Source organism: Strix aluco, chromosome 2, assembly GCF_031877795.1.
Source record: "Strix aluco isolate bStrAlu1 chromosome 2, bStrAlu1.hap1, whole genome shotgun sequence".
NCBI classification, from domain to species: Eukaryota; Metazoa; Chordata; class Aves; order Strigiformes; family Strigidae; genus Strix; species Strix aluco.
The window spans coordinates 106,211,321-106,228,420 of record NC_133932.1 but is presented as its reverse complement, the minus strand read 5'-3'; the positions used below and the strand labels follow the sequence as shown (position 1 = coordinate 106,228,420).

Sequence of the window (17,100 nt, the reverse complement as noted above, 5' to 3'; positions counted from 1 at the left end):
GGTGTCCCTGCCATGGGCAGGGTGATCTTTAAATGTCCCTTCCAACCCAAACCATTCCATGGTTCTCTTCTGCACCTCAGCCACGCTGTTTATCATCCCCACAACCCTGATGGGCCCAGACCGAGAAACGGGACTGGCACACCCACGGCGTCCGGGTTAATGCTCGGGGTATGCCCAAACCTGCCGAGGAGCGCCGAGGCGGGCAGGCCCCGCGCGGGGCGGGGGGAGGCGGCGCGCCCGCCTTCCCCGCCCTCCCCCAAGATGGCGGCGCTGCCGCTTCCGCCCGGCCCGCCGCCGCTGCCCTCCCCCACCTCGACGTCATCACCAGCGGCGGCGGCGCGGCGGGCGGCGCGAGGGCCGCCGGGAAGGGCGCGCGCGGCGGTGGCGGCGGCGGTTACCCAGCGGCCCCGGCGCGCGGGGGCAGGGCGGGAGCGGCGGGCGCCGTTGGGCTGCGGGAGCGGGTGGCGCTCCTCATCTTCCTCTCCGTGTCGCTCCGCGCTCAGGCCCGGGAGGACGGACTCCCCCCTCGCCCCCTCCCACCCTCTCCGCCCCGGGCGGCGGCGGAGGAGGCGGCGGGGAGCGGCGCGGCAGCGGAAGGAGCAGGTGAGTGTGGCGGTGCGGCCGGGGGCGCGGAGGGGGGGAGGGGAGGGCCGTGAGGGGGAGGTGGGGAGGAGGGTGAGAGAGGGGAAGGCCGGGAGGGGAGGAGAGGTGGGAGGGGGTGGGGCGGGCCCCCGCGCTCCTTTCGCCCCGCCCTGGCCGGGGGGCGACGGGGCTTGGGGGCGCTCGGCCTTCGGAGCGGAGCTGTGGGGCTGGGCCGCAGCCCAGCACGGCGCGAGGCTGGGGCGAGTCCCGGGGGCGCCCCGAGGAGGGGAGCGCGGCCGGCCGGGGGGGACCGCGGGTTCGCGCCTGGCAGTGCCGGCCATCCAGCCGTTTGCTCGGGGTGCAGTGCCATCAGTCGGTGGCCGTGCTGGAGCCTGCCGCCCCACGTATGTGGATCTTCCCTCTTCGTGGGGCTTTTTCCACTTCAATGGGGCTCTTCTCCCACTTTCTGGCAGTAAAATAGTTTCTGCTTTTTGCGCTTAGAGGAGCTGCTAATTTCGCTGGTCTAAATTCGCCTATCACCATTTCTTTAGATAGTGGCTACAGCTAACTCCCATCCCTTCCAGAACTTGTAGGCTTGGCATGTTGGGTTAGTGTTACGGATGGTCTGCTTAGGTCCTCACCTTTGACTTCTCTGCTGGATTCTCACTCCACCACTGATTTCTTGTCGACTTTCTACAAGATCGTTTGAAGATCAGATTGTGACAGATAGTGGGTTAGCAACCAGGACCTCAAGGGATCTTGCTGTGGTGATGAAACACCGTGCCTCTGTGCAGAGGGGAGTGGACAGACCCAGCCTGTGAACTGCGTGTACCTGAAAACTATAGAAGTGTGGCTATACGTGGCAGTGCCCGAGATAATACATCCCGCTTCTCAGCATGTTTGCTCAGGTGTGACAACATGCTAATGTGGTGATCCAGTTTACAGATTGGAGATAACGTGTGTCCAACAAACTTGATATGAAGGCTGAGAGAGCGTGGATCTGTCCGCACCGGTCTGTATAGACTGTCCCTTAGTCTGGTGAAACTTGAGTATTAGGACTTTGTTAGACAAGATATGGAATACTGTATACTTTCCTTTCTGATACTAGGGCCTGATGTTTTAATTAATTTATTTACATGTAGAAAGCCAACCATGATTTTATACTTGTGAGAAGATAATTAGCAGTTGCTTATCACAACTAATGGAGAAATACCATATGTTAAATTAGAGGGATAGGTTCAAGTTAATATGGTGGTGGGTTAACAGCATGGAGTTGTTAAAGTAAACTTAGAATAATTTCTAGTTTTCTGTCAAACAGGCTTCTCTGTGTGAGTTGAAGAGTGCTAGACTGACATTGCATAAATGTGCAACCGGTATTTGACTATTTTTTTGGAAAGTTGGTTAACAATGCATTTACTATTTTTAGCATTATTTTTAGGTAGTAAACCTGTGGAGCTCCTTCAAATATCTCTATTTTATTAGTACTGTTACATGGAAACGTTAACATTGTAATCAGCAGCAAAACCTTTTCAGGTAAAAGCTCTTCATTTGTAAAAGTGAAGGGCAGCACTGACATTTTCCTCTTTCTAAGCTGTTATTTAGCTGTCAACAGGTATTTAGTTTATCCTAGAGTGTTATAATCAGTTTGTATCTGAACTGCTGTAGGATTTAAAATTAAAATTTTGCTTATTATTTTAAATGGCATATTATTTATCACTTCACAGGTAGGATTTTATTAAGTGATAATGTTTAGCCTGTGCGTGGTGTGCACGTATGCATGCACAAACATTGACATGCTTACTTACTAGTGATGTCTTGGACTTCTCAAAAAGATTTTTATCGCCTCATAGTTTTTTTGTGAACTTTGCTTTTCTTCTGTTACATCTCAGTTTCTAGTTTTCCTGTAGAAGCAGGATTTAATTTTTGCAGAGGACTGGATTAGGTTTTCGTAACAGAAAAGTGAGTGTTTCAGATGTGTTTCTCTTGATTGTGGCTTATGTGATATCATACTTCTATTGAAGAAAAATGTTAAGCATGCTTGACACCAAAATGTAGGAGTACTGATAAAATAAATATAGAATTTCACTGAATATTGTGTCAATCATAACATGCTTCATTGATTTCAGTTACTTGGTTAGTGCCCACTAGCTATACTCGCTTCTCTCAAGTCTGTCTACATTTTAGATTTATTCATGAAATAACACTCGGAGATATATTTTACTTCAAGTGGTAGTATAATTAGTGTCATTAACAGATTGTCTCTCACCATGGAAAAGTTACTCCATTTAAAGAATAACATAGATGTATCTGTGAGTTATTGTAGTGTTAAAATATTTCTAATTTATTAATAATGATTCCTGTGGATCTTATTTATGGGGCAAAGTGATACTTTACAGTTAAAGCCTTAGCTGTAGAATTTATTTTAGGAGTATAAAGTTAATTTCACTTAGTGGTAGTAAGCTGTTTCAGAAGTTGCAGACACTTCAGGGCCCCTGAGTAGATTTAGCAATGCAATGTCATCTACCTGAAATAAGAGAAGTACGTAATTTTCTACTTTAGAAACTTTTTTAAAAAAAACCCATGGTAGTAATTGTTTGAAATGTTGAAATATGAATGCTCAGGGCTGAGTCCATACTGGTACTCAGTGCTGTCTAATCCACATGAGTGTTTGATGAGAAGATGGTAGTTCAGACACAGGCATTTGATGGATAGGAAAATCATTGCACTGGCCCTCAATGTGGAACATGAAGGGTAAAGCAAAGTAAGATGAAAATGTGGGGGAATTGAGCAAGTTATGGGCATTTTTATGAGATCTTCCATTTAAATTGTTATTGATTATCCATTAATGTGCAGTCTGAAGAATTTGGAAATTAAAGACTTCACTTAAATTTTTTTCCCTTCATTACTTGTTTATAAGCAAGGAAGCTCGTCAGTAATATAAAACTGCTGTTATGCATCTGAGATTTCAACTGCAATATTGTTTTAATAGTCTCTTTATTTTTCCAACTTGCTTGGTCTTTGAAGAATGTAAATGGGACTGACTGCGTTTTCAGATACAGTCTCTCAAATGTAATGTTTGACGTAGTGAAAATTCCTCAGTTTGCCTCTGAATAATGTGTCTGGACTCTAATTCTGCAGCCTGTATAACAGCTATATGCACTTAACAGTGAAGCCTCATGCAGCTCTGGTTGCAGGAGTGAGACCCTCATGTGATAGTATGTGCATACAGAAAGTAATAATGCTGTACAGTCACAGCATGCTGGTTTTGTTTATTTAGAATAATTTCTCATGAAATATCTCTTATGTTATAAAGTATCTGTTCTTAATTACAAACCAGTGGATATGGATCAGAATGTAAGGATAGAATTAACAGAATGCTACCTGAAATAGTACGGGGTTTTTGTTTCACATTCCAAGTTTTTAATTTATTTAAAATAGGGAGTTTTACAAACCCTAGAAGATTCAGGGTTGGATGGTGTTCTCTTCATTTCCTTATAGGAAATTATCGGCCAAAATATAGGGAAGTAGGTAGTTGGATTGAAATTATCCGTTCAGTTATGATGATGTTACCCCCTTCATCCTCTTCATGTTTGTAGCTATCCTTTTAAGCCTAGTCATCATCATAACTTCCTACAGAAGTTAATTCTGAGAAGGTACTATTTGCTGGGTAAAAAGTAACATTTAAAAAAAGATGTTTTGCCTCTGTTTCTTTGAAAATAAAAGGACATTCAAATTAGGAGGCAAAATGAATGTAAATTTTTTTGTATTTGTATACTGCTATCATGTCAATGTGTACTGTACTTATGTATTAGATGCACTCATTTTATCTGTCCTTCATGTGTTGAACCCTCTCCCTATGCCATTGCCAGTGCCGTTCTTCTAACCCTTTTTATTTCAGATATGGCTCTTTTTAATGTAAATATTTGAACCAAATTCAGCATTTGGTGTATGGTTGTCTTATTAAAAATGCTTTTGCATATGTCAGTCGATTTTTGTATCCTCTATTAAAGGATGTAGCTGCATGAAACCTTACAAATTCAGTGGGTTTTTTTCTGAAATACAGTAGGGGGAAAAAAAAAATCCTGAAATGGAAGGGTGCTCAGCTAGGTGAGATGTGGTATTGTTTTGCTTTCTAACTTTAATGGTTTATCCTGTCAGACTTTATAACTACTGCTGCACATTGAGCTGTCCACAATGACTCCTAATTATTTTTCTCAGAAGACTGGACTAATTTAAACTCATCAAGTATTTAGATAAAATCATTTCTCCTTGTGTGCATTACATTGTATTTATTTGCATTTCATCTGCTATTGTATTACTCAATTTCTAACTCAGTTAGATCTTTCTGGAAATCTCTATTCTCCACAGTTTTTACTAACCCAAATAATTTCCTACTACTGGCAAATTCTACTGTTCCACTGTCTGCTTCCACTAATTAATGTTAACCATTGTTTTTAATGTCTGGTATACACCACATGGTTAACTTCTACCCTCTCTGAGCATCTTGGTTAACATCTTGGTTATCTGAACCTTACTTATGAGATAAAATTCTTCAGATAATCAAAGGCTTGGAGAAGTAGTCGCTAGAGCTGAGCTGAGAATTCTGTCAAGTACATTGTGTAAGCTTTCTTCTGTTATTTATAAAGGAACTAAAGTGCTTAGCCACAGCTTCAGCACAGAGTTTTGTTTGTAGAAGGTGCACAGCTGTCAGACTTCTAGGGAGGTCTTGTCATTGAAGTAACCATAGGCTTCAGTTAATGAAGCTTCACCAAAGTACAAGGGGGAAAACCAGGTATTATCAAAGTGTCAACTGTAAAATGTAAGTTACAGCAGTATTATGTTTTATGTACATTTGTCCACATTTATACATTATACATTTTTTTGCTGTAGAAGGGAACCTTACAATCTGAATGCTATGGGAACATATTGCTGATCAGATCAGTGAAAATTTGTGTTAATCTAATCTGGTGGGTGTTAGTTTAAATTTGTAGTATTCTGATTTTATGGGTGAGATTTTTGTCATTTGTAACCTATTTGTATATGAGAAATCAGCTTAAGTGTGCGTGTTCTAAATGCAGTGACGTGGATAGGAGCAGAAGAGACAGCAGAAGGGTAGGAGATTAGTGTTTGGCTAATCATGTTATACTGACTAGTAAGCTCTAGAATGATGGCACTTTGCAATACAACAAAGAGGTGTTTTTTTGAGCTGTATATAAATCATCCAGCAACTGGCAGATTTTCCAAAATTGATTTTATTTCTGTGTAGATCAAGTAGCGTTTAAAGAATGGAGAATAGTTTTTGGAGCCCATTTTGACCTTTTTCCACAACATGTCTCTAGTGCTAAATATGTATCTTTTTTTTTTTTAATACGGTTTTCTTTCTATATTCAATAACTCCTTCCTTTATCAGGTAAGATAAATTATGACTTCTTATTTACCAAACTTATAAAGCTGTATTTGCTTTAAAATCTGTTTTTTCTTAATGAAAAGGCGTTACTTCTTGAGAGGCTTAAGAAGTGTATCACTTTTGTGGGGTTTTTGTTTTTTTCTAAACTCAGGTGGTTCCAAATAGTTGTAGGATACAAACCAGTAACAAACACAGACTGTGGATGGTATCAAGGTGGTTTTCAGTAGGTTGTCACACACAACAAATTGGGGAAAAAATGGAGCTCTCGTTTTTGGAGATGTGTTTCTGAAAATGGCAGCCATTTATAGTGGTCAAAACCTGTTTCTGAGAGGTTGGTGAAGTAACATTAAAGGTTGTTTTCTCTTGAAGTCACTTGAGTTCATGCACAAAAAATACATGACAAAGGAAAGCATCTGTTCCGTGTGGTGTTTGCTACCTAAATGAATAACATGTCATATGATCTTTCCCAAAGGGAAGCTGAAGAATCCAAAGCAGGTCATAAAATCAAATGAAAAATTATCATTACTGGTGTTCAGCTGATTATTTCAAATCAGAGGCATTCCTTGTTACCAAACACATTTCACTCATTTATGATGACTTTTTCTTTCTTCATCACCTCTGCAGCAACTCTTACAACGTATATCATACTATTTTATTCATGTGAGTTCAGTGTCAATAGCCCCAAACTGAAGGATTTTACAGTTTTGCTTTTTTTTTTGGTTGAAGTAGTACAAAATGTCAAAAATTAGAAGGAAGGTCACAGTGGAAAATACCAAGACCATATCCGATAGCACATCCCGAAGACCCAGTGTGTTTGAAAGGCTTGGACCCAGCACTGGAAGTACTGCAGAGGTGAGTTGTCAAAGTGTTCTTCTTTTCCTCCCCACCCTAGCATCTTCTTTTCCAGGATTTAGGTGGTGGGAAAGAGTAGCTCACAAGTACCAAATACTCAGATGTCACTGATGTTAGTAAAGGTGAAAAGAACTCCTTAACGCATGGATGTTCAAAATACTAATGCTAGAATTTTCAAATAACGTGTGTTGTCCCAGCTTCTGGAGAGGAGCAGTAGTACTGTACATATTAATAGTATTTCCACCAACCTACATTTTTCTCTGCCAGACCTGATGCTCATTGTTGATTTTTTTTTTTTTTAATTAGTTCTATTACTGGTGGACAGAAATTGCAGATAAATGGGAGTTAATGTGGAGTCATTTGTTTGTTCTGCCACACTCACACCAATGGTATTTCCAGAAATGAGTGTGAAATTCACCCAGTAATGTCTGTCTCTTAGACACAGTGCCGTAACTGGCTGAAGACTGGCAACTGCCTCTATGGGAACACATGTAGATTCGTACATGGCCCTTCACCACGAGGTAAAGGCTATAGCAGCAGTTATAGAAGGTAAATCAAGAACTCACTTTGAATTCTTCACATGCTGTAGGAAAATAGCTTTTGCAACTATGTCTGTTTTTTAAAAAAAAAAAATTGAAATGCTGTGGTGTGCCTAATGGTATGTTTTATCAATAACCAATTGCATTGTGAAGCTGCTCAAAACAATTTAGCAACTTGCAGTGGGTTTTCCCAGTATTTTTGTGTGTATGTAGCTTTAAAAAAATGGAGTCCGCTGGATGCAGATTTAACTTCTTATATTACTTGAAATGGGAAGTTCAAGTACCTTAATACTCTTTTTGGCGTAGTGTCATTGCAGCTTCTGATATGCCTTTCTGTCCTTTACTAAAATGCTGGTTTGCAACTACTTACAGCAGTACTCACATACTTGCAGCCCTTCTGCCTTTGCTATATTGTTTGATGGATAAGGTATCTATCCTACCTCTCCTGTTGTGAGAAAACACTTCTCTTCAAAACATAGTTTTGTGACTTTATCTGTCAGATAGAACAGATATCCTCTATCATGGGAGGAGATCCAAAAAGTTACTTCATTTTTCAGAAGAGAGTATTTTTTATTATCTGCCTCTTATGTTACTAGAATTTTAAAATGTTGTTTTTTGACCGTCCTTTGTGTGGCATAACACCTTACTTAACTGAAACTAAATGTGGCAGTAAGTTTGTAATATTCTTGCTATAAAGGACAAAAAGATAGTATAGTTTTAGCGTAGTATCTCTTTGTATAAAGGCTTCACATTTTACAAACTGTGCTTCATAATGCTACAGTAATGTCAGTGTTACCTCTAGATTATGGATGGCCACACTGAAGCATCAAAGTGCAAAGCAACAATAAGAAGGTTGGCATAAGGTTAGGGTTCTGTTTCTGTTTCTTTTTCCTGTTCCTGTGGCATACTCTCAGGATGATCTTGACTTTGCTTGTTTGATCTTCCATTGCTTCTGAGGTGGTAGCATCTGGGATACAAAATATACCACTGAGTTTAATGTTTCTTTTGGTCTGTAAAAGATTTTACTCTGTTCTGTACTGGATGTTCCAAATGGGAAAAAGGAGTGATTTACTGGTAGAGATTAAATTTTAAAACTCTTAGAATGTTGTTTTCTCCTTGCTTTCAGTGTTTGGAACACTCAGTGCATAGTTCTGCTTGGTCATTTGAAGAAAAATGACATTTCTTTTAATGATTAAAGCTGTGTTTCTGCTTCACTGTCACCACTGACATTTAAGAATAATGTTGATTTACTTTTTATTGCTAACTTTTTTTTACTAGGACTGTATGAAAAAGTCAAAGGACAAATCTTGCTGCTCATTTGCCTGATACATTCAACATTTAATAAAGGTGTTCTTAAAAATAAAGGGGAGGAAGCCCCTCCCTACCCACCCACGCACACACACCAAAACAGACAAATGAAAAAAGCATGCTTGTCTTCAGAACTTTCTACTGATAGCTCTTGGCCAGGCACAGAAAAAGCTGTTTTATGTACATAATAAAATGTTGGCATTTTCATGCCATTTAACATTACAGAGATTTTTACAAATGTTATCCAGGTATTTTGAGTGCAGTTTTATTGGCTTCTTGCAAGCCAAGGTAATGCTGCTCCCACATCAGTTCAGTTCAGGCAATACTCTTGTTGAAGTATCCGGGACAACATAATGGTGGCATGTTTATGTGTGTTCAGCCAGACCTGCTGGTGAAGTCTTTTGTCTGCTTTGCAAGCAGTTTGATAGGACAAAGCATGTCTTACTGCCTTTCTGTCTTGCCCCTTCAATTTCATACCTATCTGAAATAAATCTCATTGTTAATGGTTTCATCTGACCATAATGCCTCCCATAGTTCAGAACATCACCAGATAGTAGGAAAACTTGACTCTAAAGTCTGAATAAAACTCTTAAATCTAGTTTCATTATAATCCTGTTTCAACATTAATGCTGTCTCTCACAGCATGAATTTTAATCTTGCTGTTATAAAAATAAAACCTAGCATGTTTTTACATATAAAGCTTTCCTGATGAAAATATTAAGAATTCAGTAATAGACCTGCCAGTCTTCCGGGCATCTGGGGTAAGGAGAAGCTAATGAGGAAAGATCTGTGTGTAAACATGCTATCCCACAAGGAATTTTGCTCTCTTGCTCCACTCATAGATTGTTGGTTAGCTGCTTGGCAGCAACCTGCTGGTTCTCTTATACTATTGTCAGGACCTATGCCGTTGTAGCATCCCTTTCTTAGCATGTCTGATCCTCTTCATGCTGGATCGTTACACTGGATTTAAAAACCAAACCAGCAGTAATAATAGGTAAGAATGTATGGATTTTGTAGGGTTCAAATATTGTTGTATGGGAAACTGAAAAATGGGGCAATGTTTCATGAGCATTCAGTTATAACATGTACATTATACACTAATAATTGTCATCTGCCTATTACATGCACGTGTGTGTGTGCGCACACACAGACACACACACAGATATTCTCAGCTAGGTGTGTTGTAATGTGTGCCTGTTGCTAGTTTGAGCCCAGAGGGCAACTGAGCACTATGCAGCCACTCACTTGCTCCCCCCTTTCCCTCCAGTGCTGGGAAGGAGAAAATAAACCAAAAGGCTCTGGAACTGAGATAAGAACAGGGAAGGGCGGCATACCCATTACAGTCACCTATTAGGTCTTGGGCAAAAGGCAGACTCGTTAGGGGAAGAAAAAATACTATAAATTTAATTAAGACACTAATACCACCACCACTTAACAGACAGAGTAGGACAGTGAGAAGCATTACCACATCTTAAAAACACCTCCCCCCACCCCTCCATTCTTCCCAGGCTCAGTTTTGCTCCCGATATCTCTACATTCTCCTCCCTAGTGGTGCAGGGGGCAAGGAATGGGAGGTGCAGTCAGTCCTGCTGCTTCTTCCTCCTCAGGGTGGAGGGAACTCCTCACATTCCTCCCCTGCTCCAGCATGATTCCTCTCACAGGAGACAGTCCTCCACAAACTTTTTCCAACATGAGCCCCTCCCGTGGGCTGCAGCATTTCCCAAGCTGCTCTGGCATGGGTCACCCCCACGTGTTGCAGTCCTCCCAGCACTGAACTACAGCAGTGGGGCCCTCTTCTTCCCACAGAGTCCTGGCCTTCTTTGGGTGCAGTCACCTGCTCTGGTGTAGAGTCCTCCATAGACTGCAGGTGGGCATCTGCTCCACCGTAAACCCCCATGGTGGCAGGAAGGCGGCCATGTGTCTTACCATGGGGTACAGGGAAGCTCTGCACCAGCACAGCACTCCCCCCTTCCTCCTTTCTTCCACTGACTTCAGTGTTCGTATAGACATCACAACTCCTCCTCACAACTCCAACTCCTCCTCCCAGGTTCCCCTTCTTAAATACGTTATCACAGAGGCGCAGCCACTGTTGCGAATTGGCTCGACCTTGAACAGAGGTGGGTCCGACTTGGAGCCAGGGGAGCTTTGAGAAGCTTCTCACAGGGGCCACTGCTGTAGCCCCCTCCCCTGCTACCAAAAACCCTGCCACTCACACAAACCCAGCACAGCTAGGTAGTTGTTCCTGACACTAAGAGGTACAGAAGCAAATGGAGATGCTGTTATGAACATGCATTTCCTAACAAAGCTGCTGAATATGGAGAACTGAACTGTTCCAGGAAGTAATGCAGTTTAAAATTGCTTAACTGCAGTGCTTAAAATTGGAATGATGAAATTCTGCATTTTAAGCCTTATTTAAAAGGTGGGCCCAGCACAAAATATTAAGTCAATAAAGAGAAATTTTTCACTGAGTAGTTTTCTTCTTTCAGTGTACAGGCATAATGCTGTGGAGCCTTTTGTGTGAAGGGTTCTACCAGTTGCAATCTAGCCACATCTTAAACTGTAGAGGTGAAATTGTAGTTATTTATTGAAATTCAGCAGTGTGCATTATATGGACTAACCAAAGATCCCTTTTGGAGGGGGAGCAGAGGGAAAGTTATGTAGAAAAGAAGCAATTGTGTAAAAATTAAAATTGTGGTGTACCTGAAAGAAGAATCAGCTGGTAGACCAGCTTGTTTTTCTGTGCTTTAAGCCAAAGTAATTCCTGTCACAGTTTCCTGAGTAATTATTTCTTAAAATTTGACAAATTTTCAGTCTCATTTTATTAGCTCGTTTTGGGAGTTATGATGTTTTTTGGGAAGGAGGGGTAGGGTGGTTACCATGACTTCGCTCCAGTGTTCTCCTAAAGCTAAAAAAAAACCCACCTCAAAACAACAAAACCAAACAAAAAACCACCAACAAACCCTACCCTGAAGCTGCAGATTTTTTCACTTCTGTGATTTCTTGGTAACTTTTGTAATCTTTTAAGTAGATTTGAATAACGTTTTAACAAAATAAGGTTTTTTTTCTTCCCTCCCATACTGAAAAAGGTATTAATTGAGGGTGAAATGGTTTGGATGTTTTTTCAGTCCAGCATATAACTTTAAAAAAAAAAAAGTATTAACATATCCGATGTCTCTAGAAAGTGCATGAGCTGCATTCAGTGTAAGTTCTCTTGCTTTCTCCTTCAGCTGCTGGGGTTTTTCCTGAAATTGATTCTCTTGAGGAACAGTATTACTAGTACATTATCTATAATCTTTTTGCCTTTTAAATTAATTTTCTGTTTCACAAAACCAAATCCTTTGTATCATAGCTGAAATAATATTAAAAATTAAGGCATTGAATTGCCTCTTTAATGTTGAAAGACAGTTTATTTGTTGAGGTAGCTGATGGCTGGAATGCTTCAGAGAGTTTTGGTAATGCAAAGGAATTCTCTTTCTAAGATGGGGGAGGGGAAAAAACCATACCTTGAATCATAACCTTTGCTAAAGCTAGGCACTTTAAAGGTGATATAATCATGCATGCAAAGAAGATAACTGGTTTATATTTGTATGCTGGATATTATTTGATCCTTCATCATGCTGAAAGAAGCAGCACACTACTGTTTTGTACCTTTCCTCTGATCTAGATTGACCTGTATTTACAACTTCATGAAGAACTAAATGCATTTAAAAATGAGAACAGTCACTGGTCTTTTTCTGCTTAGATCCTAAGTCACTTAACCTTATGATATAAAGAGTTAAATATGGATAACATTGCAAAAGAGGAAGTGGAAACCAGTTGCTGTTTTTCAAATATGCACAGGTTGAAAATGAAATCATATTAATTTAGATTTTTGTATGCATAAACTGTGAAAGACAATTTACCCTTTGTGTATTATGTGACAGAGGAAGGGTGGGAGAAAACACTTTCTAAATGGAAACCCTAATTCAGTTTGAAAAACAAAACAAATGCAAATTTCAATATTCAAATATTATGTATAACTCTACTAATCAACTAAGGCAGCATCGGTATCTATGATTTTTTAGTGTAAATTGATAGGTGCAGATCCAGTACTTTCCTACAACCATTTCACAGAATAATCTGTAATTATGGCAAACAGCCATCAAAGAAGTACCAAACTTGGTATCAAGCCAGATTTATATGAAGAGAAAATTTGTTTTCTTGAACTGAAAGATCAAGTGAAGCAGCTGCTATATCCCCTTTGCTTAGGAACTTATTTGAATGCAAGGGTTGTTCTCTCTTAAGGTATAAGGGATAAATGAACTTGTGAATCCATACTAAGAGGTGACAAAATTACATAGATGTCTTGTGGAGTGTAGGATGTTCCCCCTCCCTTCCCACATCACAGTAATACCTTTTACAGAAAATATACCTTAACATTGCATGACTAGTAGAGTTCATCCAATATTTTGTAATTAAATAATGAAATAATTATGTTACTGCAAGATGGAAAATGGAGGAGGCCTCCAAGAGTGAATTTCTGGTCTGGTGCATGGTCTTGCAACAGTGTCTTTTTGTGTGGGAGTCTCCCCAAGGTCATGGACGGATAGCACCTAGGTCAGATTATCTCCACTTGCAGACTTCATCCGTATTCAGAGTTGTTCTTCTGTGTGACTATCATTGCTAGCCCACAGTAGTTTGACTCTGCATTAATTGTTTTTTTATATATATTAAAAAATATGTATTACATATATTAAAATCGGTGCAGCTTAGAATGTGGAGAATATAAAGATACCTTGAAAGACTTGATAGGAGTGATTGTGAAACACATTTGCATGATTTTCAGAAAAAGATTTTCAGAAAAAGATTCAGAAAAAGCTGAGCTAGAGTAGTAACTGAGTCATGCCATATATACATATAAGTAATTTTTCTTCTTAGAGTCAGTCTTCCTGGATGTTTTGAAAGAGTTGTTTTTTTAGAATGCTTAAGCCCATTAGAATGGAATATTTTTTTATTCACCTACTTGGCTTCTGGGTGGGAGGTTTAGATCCTTCTGTATATACTAATAAAAAAAAAATTAAAAGACAGTTTGTATTCCTTTAAAAATAGTCCCATAGAACTGGTTATATTATGTTTCTGTATTATACAGGTCACCAGAAAGACCCACTGGAGATCTTCGGGAAAGAATGAAGAACAAACGTCAAGACGTTGAGGCAGAGCCACAGAAACGAAGTACAGAGGAGTCGTCCTCTCCTGTTAGGGTAAGAATGGAGTTTGCAGAACTCCAGAATCCCTCAGTAGCGATTGGGCAGTGTGTCCTAGAAACCTGATCATGGTGACTTGTAATATTTAAAATGCTTTAATGAACTGATCGTTTTGTACATAGCATATGGCATATTTTATTATGAAGTGTCTTAACAATTGTATTATTTTGCAATTTTATAGCCCTTTCTGGTCTTTTGGTTCCCAAAGATTTTATAAATCCTGCAGACTAAAATATGTTATAAATACTGATAAACAGATATTTAATAACAGTGCAGACTCTTTGATGATTACCAAGAAAGTGTGTTAACCATTGTTCCAATCATCTGCTATTTTTTTCCCCCAACATGTATTCATATCCATTGTTCACATGCATTCTGACTTCAGTTGTTCATCCCAAATTTGCTTTTGATGAGACCATGCAGTTACTGTTGTGCTGGTTCATTTTGCCTTCCTCCTCACATACTCATCAGTCATCCCAACTGCTTACTTTTGGATTTTGCAAAAAATTAATTCATTATCGTTCTCTTTTTCTAATCATATTTCTGCAATCCTATACCCCTCAAATATCAGAAGTTACTTATTTTTAAATTGTATTATCTGTTCCTGATGTTAAAAACAAATAGGGGCAGAGTTGGTAGTGTGACCCTGCACCTGTGTAACAATAGCACCAGTGTATTCCTGCATCATGTTTTTTAAGACCATTTTCATATGAATAATGATTAAAAGTTTTTATTTGTGAAAAATCAGTTTTGCTTCTGCAGGTATTAACAGCATTCTTGTTTTTCCTCTCGGTCTGTTCCTACTTGCTGTGTAAAATGAATTTTTATGTCAGGTGTAAAGAAATCAACAGCAGCTGCTATCATTAAATTAACAGAATGGCTTACCTTCCAATCATGTTTTCAGTTGCTGTTAATTTGTGTAAACTTTCAATCTTTTTACTCTTTTACTTAAATGTGTTTCTTTTATTTTCTAATAGTTTGAATAAACTGTTCGGTATTGAGTACTTGGTTGGTGGGAAAAGTGTTTTTTCCAACCGTTATTAAAAATTTACTGTAACTTATTCTCTCCTGGTACATCTCTAATTTTGATGTAATTCTTACTTCCGGTTAGTTAATCCTGCTTTTTATAGCGTTCTATTAATGTCATAATAAAGTATTAAACAACTAAGCCCCAAGTAAAGGTGAACTGGAAGCAGGAATCAAAACGAATCGGAGAATTAGTGGGTCTGTTAAAGTACCAAAGAATTATTTACAGGATAAGAACACTGCAGAGAAAAAAATACTCTGCTTCAATCTGATAAAACAGAAGGCTGAGGAAACCACTGAGATTTTGTATTAGTTGCATGGAGGCAACTCTCAAAATATCGGATATCCAAAGAAAATATTCTGGAACAAATAGATGAAGAGTGACAGTCATCAAGAGTTGCATTGCAAAGAACCAGGATATCTAAAAGAACAGAAGACTGAAGTGACTGAACCGCTAACAAAAATTTTGCTCCATTGTTAGAGCTACTGTTATGGTGGAGATCTAATATATGACATTTCCATCTCTTATTAAAGCTTTTGGGATAACAGAGGAGCTGGATAAGAAATCTTAACTTTACTTTGAAATAATGAAAAGTAGCTTGTTCCATTAAAAGTTTCATTATTGTGGTTTTAAAAAGAAAAAAAAAAAGTGAGCAGCACTGTTCCTGCAGACAAAATTTGTGCTTTACCAGTCTGCTAACCCGAAATTTTAATGGAGAGTAGTGGCTAAGAGAACTGTCTGATATATGTGAAACCTTAAACAGCTTCTTTTGAAACAAGGCTTTTGAGGCATATAGATAGTCAAAGAATAGCAGGTATGATATTGTCAGGTTTAGAGGCCATCTTAGGGGAAAATTTTAGATTAATTTCAAATTATGAAGTTACAGAGGATCCTATGGTGCTTCATCTAAAGAGCTATAACTTTTTAAGAATGTGGAAAGAATGTTGGACATCCCAAATGTCAAACTTTGCAGAAGATATGAAAACAATAGTCGAAATTACTAAAGTCTGAGGAATGCCATAGGGGTTGGGGAAAGATAGTTTTTGTCAGTACAATGGCAGCTGAAACTTGGTGTTGGCAAGTGCAAGGTAATGCACAATGAAGAAAGTATTTAAAAATCACGAATGAATTTTTTAAAAGTGACTGAAACCATCCAGTAGGAAAAGAAGTTATTGTGGACAGCTCAATGAAACCATCTGTTCAAAGTGCAGTCACAGTTGCAGAAGCAAACACTCAGGTACATAAAAATGGAATAGAAAATGATCAATATTATGCTGTAGAAATTCATGGTCCAGTTTTATTTGAAATGCTGTTTGGTTGTGATCACCTGTATGTAAGAAAATACAGCCAAAGGTCTTTTTGAAGTGGGCAAGGAGGTGAGAAAGAGACTGGAGAGAAAAAAGGACATGTGACGAATGCACACAGTGTATGGTTGAGCGAATGTAAATTAGATGCGTCATATTTGTACTTTATCCCAGTAGAGAGAGTGGCAAATTTGAAAATGTCAAGGGGAAATGCTATTTACGTTATATATGACAATTCTACCTGTTTGCCAGAAGATACAGTCAAAAACCTGAATAGGTTCCACAAAAGTTGAGGCAGTATAACTAGTATAAAATCTTTTTGGAAGAGATTTCTTGTTCTTTGGAGACATAAGATAACTAGTACAAACTGTATGTATTTAGGAAGTAACTTCCTCTATGGACAGCTATAGATATCCCTTATTATTTCTTCATGTTTTGTACTGTCATTTTCAGAGACTATATGCTGCGTTACGTGGACAACTACATTGATCTCAGTTGTTTCTGTTTCTCAGATTTGTGTTTGGGATTGTTTCAGTGCTGTATGTTAGTGTATCAATTATTATACAAATAATTAGATAGGCTTCCTGCTGTTACTGTATTTAGTTGGAAATTTTTATGTTGAATTTTTCTCCATATTATGAGAAGACAGTTACATTGGAGTATATGAAGTATTACCTGAGAGGTGTGTGTGATTTGGGAGAAACAGTGGGAAGAACTTAATGTACATTTAGGAAAGGTTTTTGTAAGGAATGTGTATCATTTGTTTCATATCTGTGCTTTTTGTCACTATGACTTTTAAATATCTCCACTGGAAATGGAAGTCAGCATTGTCTTCCAT

At 39.1% G+C, this 17,100-nt stretch overlaps 1 protein-coding gene across 8 annotated transcripts in view; it reads left to right on the top strand.

Moving 5' to 3' along the window:
• The first annotated feature begins 387 nt into the window (after positions 1-387).
• Positions 388-17,100, top strand: part of ZC3H13 (zinc finger CCCH-type containing 13) — a 48,923-nt gene continuing 32,210 nt past the window's right edge. For 3 of the 8 annotated variants that reach the window (XM_074815659.1, XM_074815658.1, XM_074815657.1), the window contains exons 1-4: positions 465-603; positions 6,716-6,841; positions 7,281-7,390; positions 13,817-13,928. In XM_074815659.1, the coding sequence (XP_074671760.1) occupies positions 6,725-6,841; positions 7,281-7,390; positions 13,817-13,928 (339 nt within the window). In that variant the 5' untranslated portion in view covers positions 465-603; positions 6,716-6,724. Of the gene's footprint in view, positions 604-6,715; positions 6,842-6,865; positions 7,391-13,816; positions 13,929-17,100 lie in introns of those variants that run through there. The other 5 variants (XM_074815664.1, XM_074815661.1, XM_074815662.1 and 2 more) reach the window with 5 other exon arrangements.